At 42.6% G+C, this 20,236-nt stretch overlaps 1 protein-coding gene across 1 annotated transcript in view; it reads left to right on the forward strand.

The window, feature by feature from the left end:
- The window catches only part of Dnah8 (dynein axonemal heavy chain 8), a 225,306-nt gene that overhangs the window by 121,113 nt on the left and 83,957 nt on the right, over positions 1-20,236 (forward strand). Inside the window, exons 64-72 of the mRNA XM_035452046.1 lie at positions 552-778; positions 2,576-2,694; positions 4,875-4,978; positions 6,632-6,808; positions 12,248-12,415; positions 14,573-14,788; positions 17,399-17,536; positions 18,793-18,920; positions 19,768-19,939. Coding sequence (XP_035307937.1) covers positions 552-778; positions 2,576-2,694; positions 4,875-4,978; positions 6,632-6,808; positions 12,248-12,415; positions 14,573-14,788; positions 17,399-17,536; positions 18,793-18,920; positions 19,768-19,939 — 1,449 coding nt within the window. The remainder of the gene's footprint in view (positions 1-551; positions 779-2,575; positions 2,695-4,874; positions 4,979-6,631; positions 6,809-12,247; positions 12,416-14,572; positions 14,789-17,398; positions 17,537-18,792; positions 18,921-19,767; positions 19,940-20,236) is intronic.

Raw genomic sequence — 20,236 nt, forward strand, 5'->3', positions numbered from 1 at the left:
CAGGTTCTGTCCTGAGGTTTGAGTTTAGGTAGAAGGCAAGAGCTGGGCAGAGCAATGTAGCCCTCTGTCACGGTGTGGTCCTGCCATCGTCACTGGGCTCCAGTCTGCCTTGCAAGGTGATCTGACAATTTGTCAGGATTGTGTGAGGTCTCTTCCTGGAGACAAGATCCTCCCCTAACTGGCTCCAGGCTTCAGCCTTTTCCTTCACGTAGCAAGCATGGCATTCTCGGGGAATTCTGATTTCTTGGAGTCCACCCGGGGCTGTCACATTTGTACTCACCCTAGTGCCCAGCCCCCCTCCCCCCCCCAGTCCTCTTGCCAAGAGGTCTCATTGTTACTATGTCACTTTCCTCTTAGAAGGTAGCTCCTAGACTTGAACCCAATATGGCAGCCATTTCTCCAGGACAGGGAAGAGATTATTAATACCACACCTTCCTCCAGTTAAACCCCAGCTTGGTATTCTGCTGCAGCCCAAGGAGGTGTTTTTCAACCTTTAGTGTTGGCCTTCCTCCCTCTGTGTTTCTCATGCCTTCTGACTGTGTTCTCTACAGGTTGGTGAGAAGTTCCGGGCCCGGTCCCTGAAGTTTCCTGGCTTGATTTCTGGCTGCACCATGGACTGGTTCAGCCGCTGGCCCAAGGAGGCTCTGATAGCCGTAGCCTCCTACTTCCTTTTAGAGTACAACATTGTCTGTTCCACTGAGATCAAGAAGCAGGTGGTGGAAACCATGGGGCTCTTTCACGACATGGTTTCTGAGAGCTGTGAGAATTATTTCCAAAGGTACGTGGGATTACAGAATGTCAGCAGCTGGGAGAATCATTTCCAAAGGGAAGTGAGATTGCATAAGATCTGTAGCTGCTGGAACTGGAACCATCAAGTTCTCTCCAAAGAGGAATTAATTGTAACGACCAGTAAGCAACTCTTTGCATAGTCTGGTCATGCAGGTCCAGCCACAGCACATTTTTTCTTGCATTGATTTTCTAGTGATTAAGCAATGAAAAGATGCCAGATAAATGAGATTTAAAAAATTAACTAGGGGCCATACTTTTAAATACCTCCAGGACTCCAAGTAGCAGATGCTTAATGAATCACGGTTTCATTTGCTTAATTTTGTTTTGAAAATGACCTAAATAATTCCTTATAAATGGTTTAAAATGAGCTTTCTCATCCCAATGCATTATTTATTCTGATTAAAGAAGGACACTGTTTTTAGTCTCTTGATTGCCTCATGTTGAGGGAACATTCAAGGTTTGGCGCTTGCATAGCCAAGTCTTATCAAAGCTTTTCTGGCAATTAACTATGAAGCAGGACTTTAATTGGTTGCAGGAGAACCACTCCGTAAAAGCAGTCATGGTGTGTGCATTCCATGCAAGCTAGCCACAGAGCTTAAAAAATACTGTAGGGTTTCCTTGCCCCACCATGCGTGGGAGCCATGGGTAAGGATGCCAGGTCAGACCAAAGTAGATTCTACAGGGGCCTCCAGAATACTGAGCTCTCTGCTTGGGGTGAGTGGGTGGGCTTTCGAGGCTCAGAACCTGATTGAAGAGCTATGGCTGTGTTTCGGGTGATACTGGGACTGTTGAGGGAGGCCTGTGCCATGAAGTGTTTGCTTATGACAAACACTTGTTTGTGCTAGGACCATGCTTAGACCATCCCTCTTACCCAGTTGCCAGGTGTTTCAGACTCTCTGGAGTTAGTGGGCACGAATCCTCACAACTAGGCGGACGTTGTTTCTTCTACTTCTATCATCCGGCAACATCAATTTCCTTTTAGTTTTCACATGACCTCAAAATGTATTTCTTCTTGAGTTTTGAAAGTGTCGCTACATCTTTCAAACTTTTCTTATTAAGTTGAAGAATGGTTTCTGCAGAATGATTTTTACAAAGTGAATGTCTTCACAAAATGCTCTAGTGGTAGTTACTTACATGTCAATTCTAAACAAAGACAAAAACAAAACAATCAAAAGAAACTTTGAAAATGTTAAAAAACCCTCAGAACTCCATAGATAAGCCATTAAGTCAGAAATGTAAGATTGTAGCGTCTAGACTTGGACCTTAGTTTCCCTGATGTAAAATCACCCCGTTTTGTTTATTTTGGTGGTTACTATGATGACTGAAGGGTAAAGCCCACAGTGAGTTAAACCCTGAGTCCAGTGTGGCTATTTGGACTTCAAGGCCAATTCAGCTAGACAGGGAGAGACTGGTCTTATAATGAGCAGCAAACAGCAGCTAAGTGACAATGAGTTACAAAGCACACTGGCATCAGTTCCACTGTCCCCACGCCCGTCCAGAAATGTCCTATTGACAGAGCATGCTTATGTGTTCTAATTCATTTAATCTTCACAAAACCCTGATGGGTTATACAACATCCTCCCCCCAACTTCCTATATGCTACAGTAGGGCAAGAGTCAGGTCAAGGACCCCATGACGGCAAAGCCACAGACAGATCTGTCCTGTCTTTCCCCATGGCCCTCGGGATGCCAGGTACTGCCCATAGCTGTCACCGTAGCTACAGCGTATGAGGCACTCTATCGATGGTAGAGGGACTGAGGGGGCTATTTTTATATTCCATTTTCAGATACCGCCGAAGAGCCCATGTGACTCCCAAATCATATCTCTCATTTATAAATGGTTATAAAAACATCTACACTGAAAAGGTGAAGTATATCAATGAGCAAGCCGAGCGGATGAATATCGGTAAGAGGAATGGCCAGTTTTGTCTTTTTTGGGGTTTGTTTGATGGTGAACCCTGTTATTCTTTTGTTTAAAAAGAAGAAAAGAGAAATATTGAGATGGACATATTGACTATAAGCTTATTATAAGGCCCGGTAGAATGGGGAGACTAAGAAGAGGAACAGGGTAATGGCTGACCGCCATGGCCGGTCACCATAGAGAGACAGAGCGGGGAACAGAGAGACGGGGGAGCACACAGAGAGAGAGAGAGAGACAGGGGGAGAGAGAGAGAGACAGACAGAGAGAGTAAAGGGGCAGAGAGAGCGTAAAGGTGCAGGGGCCTATCTTTTAAAGGGGTCCTCTGCACCTGCGTGCAGACTTCTTTCCCATGGAACCTTGGGCTGACCAGGGTATTGCCTGAGTGGATTCCACCAGGTAACAGGGGCAGGCCAGTATAATGCCTGAACCTTTCAAACCCAACATTTTATTATGTCACTGTGTTTGAAAATCATTTTTTGGGGGGGATTTAAAAATTATTCATGTATGTGACTGTGAGTATGTGGCTATGTGTGTGTATATGACTCTGTGTGTGTATGTGACTCTGTGTGTGTGTATGTGACTCTGTGTGTGTGTGTGTATGTGTGTGTGTGAGTATGTGACTCTGTGTGTGTGTGTGTGTGTGTATGTGTGTGTGTGAGTATGTGACTCTGTGTGTGTGTGTGTGTGTATGCGTGTGTGTATGGCTATGAGTATGTGACTGTATTGAGTAAGTGGCTGTGTGTGTATGGTATGTGACTATGTGTGTGTGTGTGTGTGTGACTCTGTGTGTGTGTATGTGATTGTATGTATGTATGTATGTATGTGACTGTGTGTGAGTATGTGACTGTGTGTGAGTATGTGACTGTGTGTGTGTGTGACTCTGTATGTGTGTGTGTATGTGTGTGTGTGTGAGAGTATGTGACTCTGTGTGTGTGTGTGTATGTGTGTGTGTATGGCTATGAGTATGTGACTGTATTGAGTAAGTGGCTGTGTGTGTATAGTATGTGACTGTGTGTGTGTGTGTGTGTGTGAGACTCTGTGTGTGTATATGTGATTGTATGTATGTATGTATGTATGTATGTGACTGTGTGTTAGTATGTGACTGTGTGTGTGTGTATGTATGCAACTGTGTGTATAAATGTGGCTATGTGTGAGTATGTGACTGTGTTTATGGCTGTATGTGATTATGTGTGAGTATGTGACTCTGTGTGTGTGTATGTGATTGTATGTATGTGATTGTGTGTGTGTGTGTGTGTGTATGTGATTGTATGTATGTATGTGGCTATGTGTGAGTGACTGTGTATATATGTGGCTATGTGTGAGTATGTGACTCTGTGTGTGGGGCTGTGTGTATATGTGACTGTGTGTGTGTGTATATATGTGTGTGTGTGTATGTGTGTTGCATATGAAGGCAGGTGCATATGGAGATCAGAAGAGGGAACTGAATCCCTTGGAGCTGGGGTTACAGGAATTTGTGAGCTGCCTTACATGGGTGCTGGGAATGAACTTGGGTTCTTTGCAAGAACAGTATGGATTCTTAGCCCCTAAGTACAAATTTTTAATAGTTGTTTTGGTATATTGAGACAGTGTCTCCTATAGTGTACATTGGCCTCCAACTCTATATATAGTCCAGGATGACCTTGAACTCCTGAGTGTTTGTTCAATCCAAATATTAATTTGATTGTTAAAAGTAGATCATCTTACCAAATGCCCCTTGACCTGCTAAAAACTAGGTAGCTGTGAACAGAGAGTCCTTTCTTTCTCTAGAATTATGGATAATAGCTCTTTTAGCCCCAGGTTCATGGTGTCAGGTGTGAGTCACAGTCCCTGAGCGCAGCTTGCTGACCAGGAAAACACATGTTGTGGGAAAAAGCAAAACTGTAACAAGACAAAACCAGGGCTGGGGAGATGGCTCAGTGGGTAAAGTGTTTGTTGTACAAGCATGAGGTCCTGGGTTCCGATCCCTAGCACCCACGAGAAAAGCTGGGCAAGTCAGCAAAGTGATCTGTCTTGTTCTAAAGACAGGTATATTTCTGTCTGTAATGAGCCATGCTGTCTTTGGTATGCATGTCATCCACTGTGCCTGCCTTGTACATAGTCAGTAGTGAATACATACCTGATGTGAGACTGTGCCTTAACCAGCAAGGGCCTGTGTGTTGGTAAAGGTCTGGACAAGCTGATGGAGGCCAGCGAATCTGTCGCTAAACTCTCACAGGATCTCGCCGTCAAGGAGAAGGAACTGGCCGTGGCTTCCGTGAAAGCAGATGAAGTGAGTTTTCACGTACCCTGTCCCTACCAACAAGGAATGACTCCCCATGTTTAAAAGACATTTTTACATTGCATGTAACTCTCAAATAGTTGATTAAAATTACTTGTAAAATCTTTTTTTTTAAACTTTATTAAAATAAACAGAACCTAAACCTACAACCTAGGTGTGGTAAGACAATTAGCCTTACAGGGACATCCTCTGCCTGGTCTAGAATATTTCTTTCTCTCTCTACTTAAACTCTTGCTCTCACTCATCTTTTTGTGGACTTTCTCCTTAACTGTGAGTTACATTAAGTCGTACTTTAAGGTCCCTTTATAGTCTAGTTTTCTAGAGGAGTCAAGGCTCATCAAAAAACATTTTTTTTTTCTGAGTAAGAAAATGACTAGCATTGGTGGAGTAAAAAAAGATCAACAACCAAAAGGCCTCGCTCCCCAGGTGATAGGATGCCTGTGTGGCTCACTTGTGTCCAATCATTTTTCAAAGTCAGCCGAGAATCAGTTAGGAAGTGGAGACCTGAGCCTGGACCACAGCCAGTTGTGGAATTGAATGGCACTCTAGGCAAGCATTGTCCCAGCATGTGCCAAACAATCAACAGATGTTAACTGTTTTTATTATTACAGGAGACTCAATATGGCTTCTTACTTTAACCCATTGTACTTGAATTGTTTTAATTATTCAGAAGGTCAGAGACCAGAAATACCATGTTTTGTTTTTGTTTTTGTTTTATGAAATCTTACATTTGTTTATATATACCCTTAAGTGTAAGGATAGCTCAGAAAATGGAGTATTACACGATACCGCTCAGAGGAACTGTGTTTTTTTTCAGAACCATCTCATTTTTATTTATTATTTTTATATATTTGAATTACAAACAAGATTGAATTACATGACAATCTCAGTTCCCTTCTCCCTCCCTTCCTCTTCTACCACCCCCCAACTAAAATCCTACCTGACATATGTCCTATTTTCTAATCTACACCTGACTCAAAATTTCTGCTTCCTCATGACCCCTGCATCCTTCCTTTTCTTCCCTTCTCACTCTCGTAGCTTCCTCCCCCCTCTTCCCATGTTCTCAATTTGCTCAGGGGATGATGACCCTTTCCCCTTCTCTAGGGGACAAGAACTGTGTTTTAAAGAGTTTATTTATTTATTTATTTATTTATTATTTTTATTTTTTTGGTTTTTCGAGACAGAGTTTCCCTGTGGCTTTGGAGGCTGTCCTGGAACTAGCTCTTGCAGACTAGGCTGGTCTCGAACTCACAGAGATCTGCCTGCCTCTGCCTCCCGAGTGCTGGGATTAAAGGTGTGCGCCACCAACGCCCGGCTAAAGAGTTTATTTTTAATCATGTGTATATACATGTGTGTGTATGTTCACAGGCATGCAGTATCCATGGTGGCCAGTAGATGGTAGTCTAATCTTGTGGAGCTGGAGTGACTGATGCGGGTGTGTTGGAACTGAATTCAGGTCCTGTGAGAGAGTAGTCAGTGCTCCTAACTGCTGAGCCATCACTTCAGCTCCCTTTCAATACGCATTAAAATATAGGTGACTTAGGTGGAGAGCTTTGTTCTTACTTTCTCATTTTATACTTTGCTAAATAAGGACACAAATCTGTATGTTTTGCTTTAAAGACTTTGGGGTACTCTCTTTATCAGGTACTGGCAGAAGTCACAGTGAGTGCCCAGGCTTCAGCCAAGGTGAAAAATGAAGTCCAGGAGGTAAAAGACAAAGCCCAGAAGATCGTGGATGAAATTGACAGTGAGAAGGTGAAAGCAGAGAGCAAACTGGAGGCAGCCAAACCTGCACTGGAAGAAGCAGAGGCCGCCCTGAATGTGAGCACCGCCCCCTTCTCTATGCTGGGGGAAATCCTACAGTGCTCACTTCCCTTATGTGGCATCAACCCCAGGACTTTGTAATCAGGAAGCGGAGTGGGGTTCTTAGCTCTGTTCATAACCTCATCTGGAGATGTATGTCTCCATTGGCTTGGTTTCCTCAGCTGCAGGGTTTAGTATGTGCTTGTTTCTTGTAACCTGTTGCCCCCCCCCTCCGAACCAACCTTCTCTGGGAACCAGGAAACAGCTGGTGAACAGTGGCCTAACCTGGGCTGTCCAGTCTTTTTGACATTGAGACATAACATTGTCGTCTACTGATGTGTTGGGCTGCACTCAAAGCTGTCCTGGGACACATGTGGCTGGGGACCCTCAGGTCGGACATGCCTCCTAAGAGCATGATAGATTCAGATTATGTAGACAGTCTTATCCTAGATGCTGTCCTCCCAAAGACCCTCTTGTGGTGCTCACTTCTCTAAGGACACAGTTCCAAGCTGGATGTCCATAGCTGTGAGGCAAGAAGGGCACCTTTTTTCCTTCTTCCTTTGCTTCTTCTTCCCCATTTTCCTTCCCTCCTCCCCTCTCATCTTCCTTCCCCCTCTCCCTCCCTCCCTCCCTTTCCTTTTTTCTTCTTTCAAAAGAGGGAGTGGCCCTACTATGTTGCCCAGGCTGGCCTCCAGCCATCCTCCTGCCTCAGCCTACCAAGCAACTTAAAGTGCACGCATGTACCACAGTGCATACAAACAGCTGCATAGCTCTGCAGGCAGGAGTTGGCCTTTCCTTCTCATGGTCACCAATTTTATTCATATAATCTGGAGTCAATGTACTTAATGTTATAGGTCTCCACAGATATTGTAATCCCTCATGGATTCTTGCAGTTTCATGTAGACTTTAGAAATAACACAATTTGTTGGGCACATTGATAGTGTTCTATTATTTATCTAGTATCTGTGTAATATTTATAACTATTTATTCACATATCTATATATCAATCATCTATCTATCTATCATCATCATCATTTGTTACGACAAATCTTCCCGCCAAAAGCCGCCGGAGCCCCACCGCCACGTGGGTGCTCTACGCCAGCCGCCCGCCTGAGTTAGGGCCCCAATTAATGCGCTTGTATTAGGTACAAATGCTTAGGTACAAATGCTTAGGTACAAATGCTAAGACTTGTATTAGGTACAAATGCTGCTTGGCCAATGACTAGGATTTCTCATCTGCTAGCTCAGTCTTAATTATCATAAATCTATATATGTTATAAGACTTATCTTTATAGAGGATGCCTTTTGCTGGCACCCTCTCTTGCCAGTGGCTCACATGGTGCCATTGGAGGAGGCGAAAGGGGGAAGGGGAGCACGACCCTTCCTCTTTCTCCTTGCTTCAATGAATCTCCTTGCTATGCCACTTCCTGCCTGGATCATCACTTCTCTACTACATTTCCCAGAATCCTCTTTGACTCCTAGTCCTCCTCTCTAACTTGCTGTCTCATTGGCCAAACAAATACTTTATTCAATAATCAATAAGATAAACATACACAGTACATTCCCCATCATCTCCTCTTTTCTGTCTAAATAAAAAGAAGGCTAACTTATCTTTTATAATAACTGAAGAAAACTATAACCATAACTATCTGTCTTCAACTCTATCAAAGACCACAGGAGGATAATATATAAACTCTAGAATTGACAGAGACATCTGGCTACCTGGACAGTCACCCAAAGTTCCTCTGTAACGTTGGGGCATCCATCTTCAGCCCATAGGCCATAGTGTGTCTGGCACACTTCTCCATTTCAACAGGAACCCTTCAGTACTGTCTTGTTTTGTGAGTTCAGCAGTCACTTTCTTGTGGGTCCTGGATGTCCAGTTTATACAGCAACAAACAGTCCAGGCAAGAGCAGTTTCTTGCCCAAATGGCTAATCTTGCCATGTTGAAAGCAAACTTCATAATGAGTTTCTTCGATGCCCATTCTCCTTTCTGACGTAATTGGTGTGTCAGGAGCAGTTGTGTCTCACTGCCAAGAAAAACCCTAAACTATTTAAATGCCATATTTCTGTAGGTCTTTGAAAGGTTTGAAGAATACCTATCCATCTCAAATACATCTCTGTATATCTAGAAAACCTAACTAACCTAATTATAAGTTATGACTATTATAGGTAACTATATAATCTGTTTTTAATTATGCATATCATTTTAAAAGATCTGTATAAACACAATACCTAAACAAAAGGAGACATATACATATCACAAAATTGACCTTAAAGTTGTATTAATAAATGAAAGTCTATACCAATGTAAAGTATTCATTCCTATATCCTATTCCCCCTTTTTTTTCTTTAAAAAGAGATTGACTATGCTCATTATCATTTATAACCAACCGCATTTAAATGAAAACAAACATTTATAAACAATATTTGGGAATATGGGCGTCATTCTTTCTAAACTGCTTCCTGCTGATTGGGGGCGATGTTCATACCATTGGAATCATGATAAAACATAGAAACCTGACCAAGTCCTTGTTTTTGTAGTCTGTAAGGCTGTATCGTCTCAGCTTCAGGGGGTCTTGCTTGATCAAGCCATATTAGTCTGGAAGGAATCCACAGCTTTTGATTTTCTGTGGAAACATATGTAAAAACTTTTTTTTCAAGTAGCTTGTCCTTAGACTTAAATTTTGACGTCAAAGCATTTTTAAAATGTATAAGTTGGATTAATTTAGTAGCATTTATAATCAAGTGTATTTTAGCAGCAGTAAGTCTTTCCTCAGCAATCAATCAATTTAAAAACAACAATATGGCATAAAGTATCCAGATTCTCTGTGTAGTTTCCATCTTTATGTGGCTTTTTTATTACTTTATTTTTACTTTCTTTTGTTTCTTTTTTTGTTTTTCTGAGACAGATTTCTCTGTGGAAATCTACCTGCCTCTGCTTCCTTTAGCAAATCCTACCAGTGTGCGCCACCACAACTGGCTACCCTATTTCCTCCTGTTATTTTTTCTCTCACAAGCCTATATATATTTTTAAATGCAGTGTAAACCTTTAGAAGTTTTTCTTTATCTGGATCTGTCTTTTCATCTTGGAAGTGCCAGGTCCAAACCCCAAGAGCACCGGGACGGCGCAAGCATATGGGAGCTCCTCTGATGCCTCTCAGTGGCCCGACAGGGCTGTGGCGGCAGGTTTCCCTCTTTCTCTGGGAACCTTGGGGCATGGGGGTCATCCCGCTCACTGACACCATTCTGTTACGATAAATCTTTCCGCCAAAGCCGCCTGAGTCCTACTGCCAAGTGGGCAGTCTCTGCCAGCCGCCTGAGTTCTGCCCGCCGCATGGATGGACAAAATAATACAGAGACTTATTAGGTACAAAGCTGCTTGGCCAATGACTAGGATTCTCATCTGCTAGCTCAGTCTTAATTATCATAAATCTATATATTTTATAAGACTTATCTTATAGAGGATACCTTCCGCTGGCACCCTCTCCTGCGGTGGCTCACATGGCACTGCTGGAGGAGCCACCAAGGGGGAGAAAAAGGGACACTTCCTGTTTCCTTTGCTTAAATATGAGTCTTCTTGCTATGTCACTTCCTGCCTGGATCACCACTTCTCTACTACATTTCCCAGAATCCTCTTTGACTCCTAGTCCTGTCTAACTTGCTGTCTCATTGGCCAAACAAGTACATTATTCAATAATCAATAAGATAAACATATACAGTACATTCCCCATCAATCATTATCAATCATTTATCTACAGTCTACTAGTCTACCTGCTTCTGTTGCAGCTAACAACTTGACTCCTATGTTTTGAACTTTGCCCTAGCTATTCTGCCCCTACATACAGTCTGGCCCACCCATACAGAAACACTTGTAGGGTTCTAGAAGAATCGTGACCTCTTACCTTTAGATGTACCTAAATGTCTTATGCCCCTCCATCTGCCGTGAGTGCTTTTCCTAACCTTTGTTGCCTAATCACAAAGATTCTTCAAAGCAGGCCCCACCCTCCCTTCCTCCAGAAGGTTTTCAGTTCTTCCGAGCTCGTCTTTTGTTTTGCCATCGCCCTAGGCTTCTGTCGTGGCAGAGATCCTACTTTAAAGTAGTCTCTACCTTCTTTGGGAGATTATGAAGACAGGGCTGTTTTTGTTTGCTCGCTTTGCTTTATATAGGAGAATGCCTGTAGCTGTTAAATGGATAGATGACTATGAGGTAATCATTTAGTTCCATGTCCAGTACACATCCCCCCCATTCCCTTTATGTGCCATGTAATGACATATGAAAGACAAACCACTAAACTGGAATGGTCTTAAGTTTTGTTGATCTTGCTCTCCTTGTCTCTTATCTTGGATGTCAGCCATATTAGTAACTTTCCATTGCTGTGACGAAACACCATGAGCTGTGAACTTCCGAAAGAAAGGGTTTAATTGGGTTTGCAGTCCTGGAGGGCTGGAGTCCATGATGAGGGGCGAAGGCTTGTGGCAGGCAGCTGTGGCAGCGGCTGAGCTCTCACACACCAGTCCACAAACAGGAAGCAGAGAGCACATTGGGAATGCCCTGAGTCTTTTGAAACCTCAAAGCCTGCCCCGAAGAACACACCTCCTCCAATGAGACCGCACCTCCAGATCCTTCCCAAACAGTTCAAACCAACTGGGAACTAAGTATTCATACATATGAGCTTATGGGGACCATTTTCATTCAAGCCACCACATCAGGCGTCATCTAAACCCAGCTCATAGCTCCTAAGCACATTTTCATAAGCCTTACACTGTAATAATTTTTCTTGTTTCCATGGAGACAGAACAGCCCTAAAAATGAAAACTAAAAGCTAAGCTCTCTGATATTGAGGGCTTTGTCTCCTTTCTCTTTAAACATTTTTTATTGTCATTGTATGAATGTGTTGTATTTGTGTGTGCATGTTTGTGTGTGATACATATGTGTGCACAGGTATATGCATATCTACATGCACACATGTATGGTCATCAGAATTTGACACCAAATGTCTTACTCTGTCGTTCTCCACCTTACTTTTTTGAGGCAGGATCTCTCAGTGAACCTGGGGCTGATTCAGTTAGATTAGCTGGCCAACAAGCACCTAAGAGCCTCCTGTCTTTGCCTTCCCAGTGCTAGGGTGCAAGCTGTCAAAATGTTACACACTGATTATGTTAGCAGAGGTCTGGGCAGTGGGCGATGATTGATCCTTTAAGTCAGTCAATTTAAGGAGCAGCAGAGCAGGAATAAAGGCCAACAAACAGAAATCTGAACCTAACCATGCAGGAACCATTATGCAGAAACCTTAGAATTTGACCTCCTGGGGAGATAATGTTAGGAGTCAGAAGATGAAATATGTTTTGATGGGTTTTCTGCTTTAATCATTTAGAAGTATTAGGTTTCCATATATGTCTGTTAATACCACTCAGGAAAAAAAAATTACATTGATTCCTACTTCTGACTACAGACCATCAAACCAAATGACATCGCCACGGTCAGGAAGCTCGCCAAACCACCTCATCTGATTATGAGAATCATGGACTGTGTGCTGTTACTATTCCAGAAGAAAATCGACCCTGTTACTATGGACCCAGAAAAGCCTTGCTGCAAGCCCTCCTGGGGGGAGTCATTGAAGGTAAGAAGAATCTTTGTAAGTCTCGTGGGGTGCATCAGATGTGCATCAGGACACAAAGAATCAGCCAGACCAGCTGGCATCTACAGCCAACTACCATGTATTCAAGAGTTTAGCTCAGGCTTCACGCTATTCAGTACTTTTTCTATCACTGTTATACAATGCCTGTGGTAATACATTTATAAAAGGAAAGGTATATTTTGGCTCGGGAGTTTTGTTTTGGGGCCATGATGGATTGATTGGTCTTGGCCCTTTGGGCCTGTGGCGAGGCAGTAGCTACTCTGTGGTTGAAGCACATGGCAGAGGAAACTACTTTACTGAATCAGGAAGTAGAGGGAGGAAGGAGAAGGGTTGCGTCCTAGTGTCCCTTTTGGTGGCTTGAATGGGAGGGGCTGGACTTCTAATATCCTTTTTTTCTGTTTCTTGAGTGTGAAATGTGCTCCACAGGCTGACACATTTGAATGCTTGGTGCCAAGCTGGTAGCTCTGACTTGAAAAGTCATGTAGACTCCAGGAAGTCTTGCTAGAGGAGTTGGGGCACTGGAGGTGGGCCTCGAGTCTGTCCCCACTTCCCAAGTGCTGTGTGCTTTCTGTTCCATCAAGATGCAAGAAGTCGAGGAGTCCCAGCTGCATACTCCTGCTGGCCTGGAGCCCATTGCTGCTATGCCTTCCCCCTCAGTGGCATATCACACCCCACCCTGCAAACTGTGAACCATAGCAAGCTGTTTCTTTCCTTCTGGTGCCTCCATCACGTACTCTGTCACAGCAATAGACAGTAACTAACTCACCTTTCTAAATTCCTCTCACTAGCTTCACCCACTAAAGGTTCTACCACCTCTTCATAGCACCATGGTTACAGGACAGAGCTTTCGGCATATGGGTCTGTGGTGGTTTGAATAAGAATGACACCCACAGGCCCATATATTTGAATGCTTAGTCACCAGGGAGTGGAACTGTTTAGAAGGGTTAGGAGGTGTGGCCTTGTTGGAGGAGGTGTGTCACTGGAGGTTGGTTGAGGTTTCAAATCCCCACACCAGGCCCAGTCTCTCTCTCCAGCTGCCATGCTTCCTGCCATGCTGATGACCCTCTGGAACTATAAGCAAGCCCCCGATTAAACACTTTCTTTTATAATAGTTGCCTTGGTCATGATGTCAATAGAACAGTGAGTAAGATGGGGTCTTTCAAAATATTTACTTATTTTTATGTGTTTTGCCTACATGTATATTGTTCGTCATATGCATGCATGGTACCCACAAAGGTCAGACACTTTGGAGTTATACAGGTTGTGAGCCACCATGTGGGTGCTAGAAACCGAACCCAGGTTCTCTGCAAGAATAGGGAGTGTTCTTACCCATGGAGCCAGCTCTCTAGCCCCCTGATGTGTAGGGTATTTGAGAGGTATTCAAGATTTAAATTATGACACTGTATCACTCAAAAGATACACAGAGAGATTTTGAAGCTCAAAACCCTTTAAAAAATGAAATCTGTCCAGAACCAGTGGCATATTAACCAGCTTTGTGGCTGTCTAGCCCCATATCCAGAAGGTGGTCTTTCAGGTTGGTGGTATTCAGACATGTTTATTGCACAGAAATGTGGATTTTCATATCTCTCTCTTTTACCATGAAATTAGAAAAAAAATATTTTCAGTCTACAAGTTTAGGTTGGTATTGCCAGTAGGGCTGGTTAGTTGGTATGTTTAGAGGCTTATCTCTTTGAAAAAAAAATCAGTTGATGACTTAGTTACTTTTTTGTTGCTGTGGTAAGACACCATGACCATGGCAGCTTATAGAAGAAAGGGTCTATTTGGAGCTAACAGTTTCAGATCACCACAGTGGGGAGCATGGCGGCAGGCAGGCAGGCCTGGCACTGGAGCAGAGCTGAGAGCTCACATCTTGAGATACAGCCACAAGGCAGAGATTGATTCAGAATGACATGGGCTTTTTAAAGCTCAAAGCCTGCCCCCAGTGACACACCTCTCCTGACAAGGCCACACCTCCTCATCCTTCCCAAACAGTTCCATCCACCAGGGACCGAGTACTCAAATATATGAGCCCGTGGGGCCATTTTCATTCAGACAGCCACCATTGATAAGTGCATACCAGTGAGGGAAGGCAGGGTTTCTTTCCTCTGAGACCTGAGAGATCGCCTCTCTGTCTTCCAGCTGATGAGTGCAACAGGGTTCCTGTGGAGCCTGCAGCAGTTCCCCAAGGACACCATCAACGAGGAGACTGTGGAGTTACTGCAGCCCTATTTTAACATGGAGGATTACAGTTTTGAGAGCGCCAAAAAAGTCTGTGGGAATGTGGCTGGCTTGCTGTCCTGGACTCTTGCTATGGCAATATTTTATGGCATCAACAGGGAGGTGTTGCCTCTGAAGGTAAAATTTCCTTGTCCCTGTAAATAGGAATGAACAGACAGACTGTGATTTACACCAATATAGGCAAATGCTTCTGTAGCCAGGTTTTAGTTTTATTATTTATTTAGTCTTTTTTTTTTTTTTTGCAATTTTGTAATTCTTTTTGTTCCTTGGCTGTCCTGGCTATGTAGACCAAGCTGGCCCGATGCTCACAGAGACCTGCCAGCCTATGCCTCCCACTTGGATTCATCCCACTGGGACTAAAGTCACACACCCCAAAGCCTGACTATTTTTTTTTATTTCATGTTCTTTTGAAGTTTCTCTTCTTTTTCTTTTTATTATCTGGTTCATGCTTCTTGGCAATGCAGACAACCAAGGCTAACTTGTTCACTTCAATGGGAAATTAATTTGTTCAGAATAATAATCGAACTGCCACAAAGGCAAACTTGGCAGGTATTTCAAAGTTCAGAGACTGGGGACTGAGTTTGCTCCTGGCATTCCAAACTAAGTATACAGATCAGCACCTAGAAATGTCCCTGATCTCAAACACTGAATGAAGACCTGTTGTAAAGTCCAAAATAAATAACTAAAGTTGCTTGTGAAAGGAAAAAAGTCAGGGCTTGGGAGATGGCTCAACGGGTAAGCGCTTGCTCTGCAAGAATAAAGACTGAAGTTGGAGCCCCAGAATGCATGTGAAAAGAACTGGGGTTCTGTGGCCAGTTAGCATAGCGGAATGGGTGAGCTCTGAGCAAGGATCGAGAAACCCTGTTTTAAAAAACAAGATGAGTGGCTCCTGAGGAATGACACCTGAGGTGATCTCTGGCCTCAACCCACATATTTACACACACACACACACACACACACACACACACACACACACACACACACACACAGCAAAAGGAGAGAAACCAGGAAGTCTGGGAAATGCAGGCAGGGTGTTTAAGAGGGAAGTTATTGTGGTCCAAACTCAACACCAGCAATGCTTCTCTTCACTAGGAGGAAACAGACATTCTCAGGGATATAGCCAGTGCATTGGGCAGTAGCCACCCTCAACATACATGCCTGCACACATATGCTGTGTACACCCAGTCTGGGTGTCTTCTGTGTCTGAGGGAACAGCAATCAGCCTTAGGGATTCAATGATGCATAAAATACTCCACCATACCCCCAGGGCTCAAACTCAACCCCTGCATTCCTACTAAGCTGAAAGAGTTATAATTGGTTTTTCTGTGAATGGGTGGGCAAGCCAAGCATTGCCATTCTTCATGAGAAGCCTTTTAAGACATGACTGCCTCTTTAAGCTTGACATACATAATTTTGAATGAAACAGTAAAGTTTTAACAGAGGAAAATGATGGGAGAACAACAAACACACCCCAAACAAAGATACCAAACGAAAAACTTACTCGAAATTTAGAATTCACAAGAGCAAAGTTTTTTTAATTAATAAAAAATATGATCCATAGTGAAGATCCAATTAGAACAATGCTTCACAAAAGAAATAAGATAGTATTGAGTTAAATAAAACATAAGGAGCCATGAAAATCCATTTGTATCTTAAGTGGGAACCCACAAAAGCACGCTGGTGGCTTGAGACTGTGGCACATGCCATTGGTCCTTGACAGGTCTTGGGGGTCAGAGCCAGCTTCACAGGAGCCAGGCATGGTGGCACATGCCTTTATTCCCAGCTTTTGGGAGGCAGGGGCGGGTAGACCTCTGGGAGTTTGAGACTAGCCTGGTCTATATAATGAGAGCCTGTCTAAATAAATAAGCAAGCAAACAAGTAAGAAAGAAAATGAGACATTTATCAAGGACTTCTACCCCAGAGAGCTCTGGTTATATTTTAGTGATTAATTATTTTAAAATTATAAGAAACAGATAATTACCACATTGTAGGATTTAGAAAAAAAATCCAAAAATCTACTGTTACAGTGACTTTGCTTCAAAAGAATTTTTACCAAAGCAATGAACCAAATTGCCGCTTATCCAGCAGTATTTATCCTCGTATCATTTTTAAGAATTGAAAACCAGAGAGAGGAAGGATATGTCTTAATGTAGGGGAATATAATAAATTATGATGCATTCAAGTGGTAGAACATCACCCAGTGGCATCACCTGTTTAAAGCATTTTAAGGGGAGATGGCTCAGCCGTCAGGTTTGAGTCTCAGCCCCTGAATGGCAGCTCACAACCTCAGTTCCAAGGGATCCAGTGCTCTCTTCTAAGCCATACATGTTGGCAAGACATCCAAACGCATATCTGATGTTTTATTAAAAAGTATTTTATGGATGTGGGACGATAATTAGAGTCTATTAAGTAAAAAGATTAAAAATGACATTTAATACCTTCTTAACACAGCACTTATTTCTAAGAAAAATCAAAGTTTTTTATTCTTCCTTTGCATTGTTGCATTTTCTGTGTTTTCCACAGTGAACATTAATAATTAAAAGGGGAAAAAGTAATAAAATATCCCCCAAGATGTCCTGCCTCCCCAGTTGCAAACACTGAAACAGATGACCTTGGAAGTAGCATCCACTGCAAAATAATCTGTGATTTATGTGATAATTTACGAACTAAAATCATGAATGTTTCATAGCTTATGTGACTCTGTGTGAACCACTTCTTCTTTCTAAGGCAAACCTGGCCAAGCAGGAAGGCCGCTTGGCTGTGGCCAATGCAGAATTGGGGAAGGCCCAGGCCCTGCTGGATGAGAAGCAGGCTGAGCTGGACAAGGTGCAGGCCAAATTTGACGATGCGATGAATGAGAAAATGGTGAGATGACAGAAGCGATGTGCTTGAAGTAGCTCTGAATTTAAAGTAGATGTAGTTTTTAGGCTTATACATGAAAGCATGAACATGCGTGATGGGTACCAAATGATACTTCAGTGTGTCTTTATATGGGATAATGTTTAAATCAGTGCACAAACTTACCTCAAGTATTTTCATTCCTCAAATAGCACGTTTCATTTCATATGTGGAACCTGTCTATCTGTGTATCTATTGCCACCCAGTCTTACATCCATTTATCTCTGTCTATCCACTCATCTATTAGCTATCCATTCATCTATCATCTGTCTGTCTGTCCATCCGTCCATGTATGTATGTATGTATGTATGTATGTATGTATGTATGTATGTATCTGTCTGTTTATATATCATCTGTCATTGTCTGTATCTATCAATATAAATGTACATTTATGTCTATCTGCATATCTCTTTATCCATCTGTATGTATGTATGTATGTATGTATGTATGTATCTCTATCTATTCATCCATCATCTATTTATAAATGACATAAAAGCAAAAGGGAAATTTGGGGTTAAGGGAGGAACAGAACCATCAAAAGGGAGGGACAACAACAACAGGGGAATGGATATGGGCAAAGTACAATTGTATGCACATGTGAAATGCCATAATGAAACCCACAATTTTCATACTGGCAGAAAAACTAAAGGAATATCATCATTTTTACCTTTATGGTTTTCTGAAAAATATTTAATAGAAATATTACTTTATATAATTTTAGAGTCTTATAAAATTTCCTTGATTTTAGCCTCATTTAATTTTTAGGTAATTAGTTGTTCATTTTAGAGACAGAGTTTGATGCACCCTACTTTTTCTCTGCTCAGCCTAGCCAAAGATTATCTTAGACCACTGACCCTTCTGAATCTCCACCCATGGGGGTGCTGGAATTACAGACATGAACTACTGTGCCTGGCTTTATGTGATGCTAGAAATGAAACCCAAGGCTTCACGCTTGCTGGGAAAGCATTCTAGAAACTGAGCTATATGCCCTGCCCTTTTTACATATGTCTTTGAAATTTTACAAGGTTAAAAGACAAAAAAACTGCTGTCTCATGAATGATCAAATTGTAACTAATATGTTAATTCATTGCTGTATTATTTTCTAACTACATTTATTTTGCAAACTGAGAAATCCCTCCATGTAGTTTTATGTGTGGACACAACATGCCCCTGTTCAAATGCTTTGAAATGTTGTCTGAGACATTTCTCATTTCCAAGTGCAGGATCTGCTCAATGATGCAGACATGTGTAGGAAGAAGATGCAGGCGGCCTCCACGCTCATTGATGGGCTGAGTGGAGAAAAAGTCCGGTGGACCCAGCAAAGTAAAGAGTTCAAAGCTCAGATTAATAGGTAGGAGTTTTAATCTTTGTGGGCTTCCTTCTTAGTCATCACTCTCATCCCACCTCTCTGTGACATTGAGACATAAAACCTACACCATCCACACGTTTCTGAATCCCCCAAGGGCTGTGTACACATCTTAGAAGTGGAAAGCAAAGGGCCTTCCACACAGCTCTGCAGTGTGAGTTCCTAGCAGGAGGTATGTCTATCGACACTTGTTTGGTTCCCTGGGCTTAGCCTCAGTGATTTGGAAAGTGTGCAAATTTGGGCAGGAGAGAAGACTCAGCCAGTGAAAGGTTTGCCTTGCAAAGATGTGGAAAGGCCAGTATGGTGTGGTCCACATAGGGGATCCTAGAACTAGGGTGAAGAGACAAGTGGATCCCTGGGACTTGCTGGTCACCTAGTCAGCTCCAAGCCAGAGAGAAAAGAAACCCTGTCTCAAAAAACGAGGTGTGTGTGTGTGTGTGTGTGTGTGTGTGTGTGTCCTATGGAATGGCATCTGACATCGACCTATGGACTATGTACACAAGCTTGCAACCTTGCTCACATGCATGCGTTGATATGCATAGGTTCCTGCATACATGAATGTGCCCACACATACACAAACACATACTAGGTGTTTACCTAAGACAGGTTGTAAACAGGCTGTACAACAGGAAGAGTGTGCGGTCCACACTTCAGGGAAGAGCCTGTATGCATCTCCCTGACCCACCCAAATGTAACCCTTCCTACCCCTTTGGTTTAGGGCTCTTTTTTGCACAGTCTTTCCATGTCAGGAGCAAAGCACGTCTGCACCATAGCTCCTCCAGGGTCTCACCCTGAGGAGTGGGCATCTGCAGCTGCCTTGTTTCCTTCACAGACTTGTAGGTGATGTTCTGCTGTGCACAGGCTTCCTCTCCTACCTTGGCCCTTTCAACCAGATATTCAGGAACTATTTGCTTAAAGACCAGTGGGAGCTAGAGTTGAAAGCACGGAAAATCCCTTTCACTGAAAACCTGAATCTCATTGCCATGCTCGTGGACCCTCCAACTGTAAGTTTGCCATTTCCTCATAATACTAGAATTTCAGCCTTGCTTCAGTTATTACCATCAACAGAAAGTCAAAGAAGGTCTGTTACATTCTCCTGTAATTGAAAATTTTATTTCCATTACTTAAGATGGTTTAAATGGCTTTCCATTATTTAAAATGTTAATTCTGTTATGTTCTCTTTCAAAGATTTGAGGCAAAGGTAGTCACTGCCTACATGTTATAGTGTATTATGTATGTCAGTATAATATATTTTAGGCATTAAGTATATTATGTATGTAAACATAATATATGTTATATGT

This window comes from Cricetulus griseus, assembly GCF_003668045.3.
Source record: "Cricetulus griseus strain 17A/GY chromosome 1 unlocalized genomic scaffold, alternate assembly CriGri-PICRH-1.0 chr1_0, whole genome shotgun sequence".
NCBI lineage: Eukaryota > Metazoa > Chordata > Mammalia > Rodentia > Cricetidae > Cricetulus > Cricetulus griseus.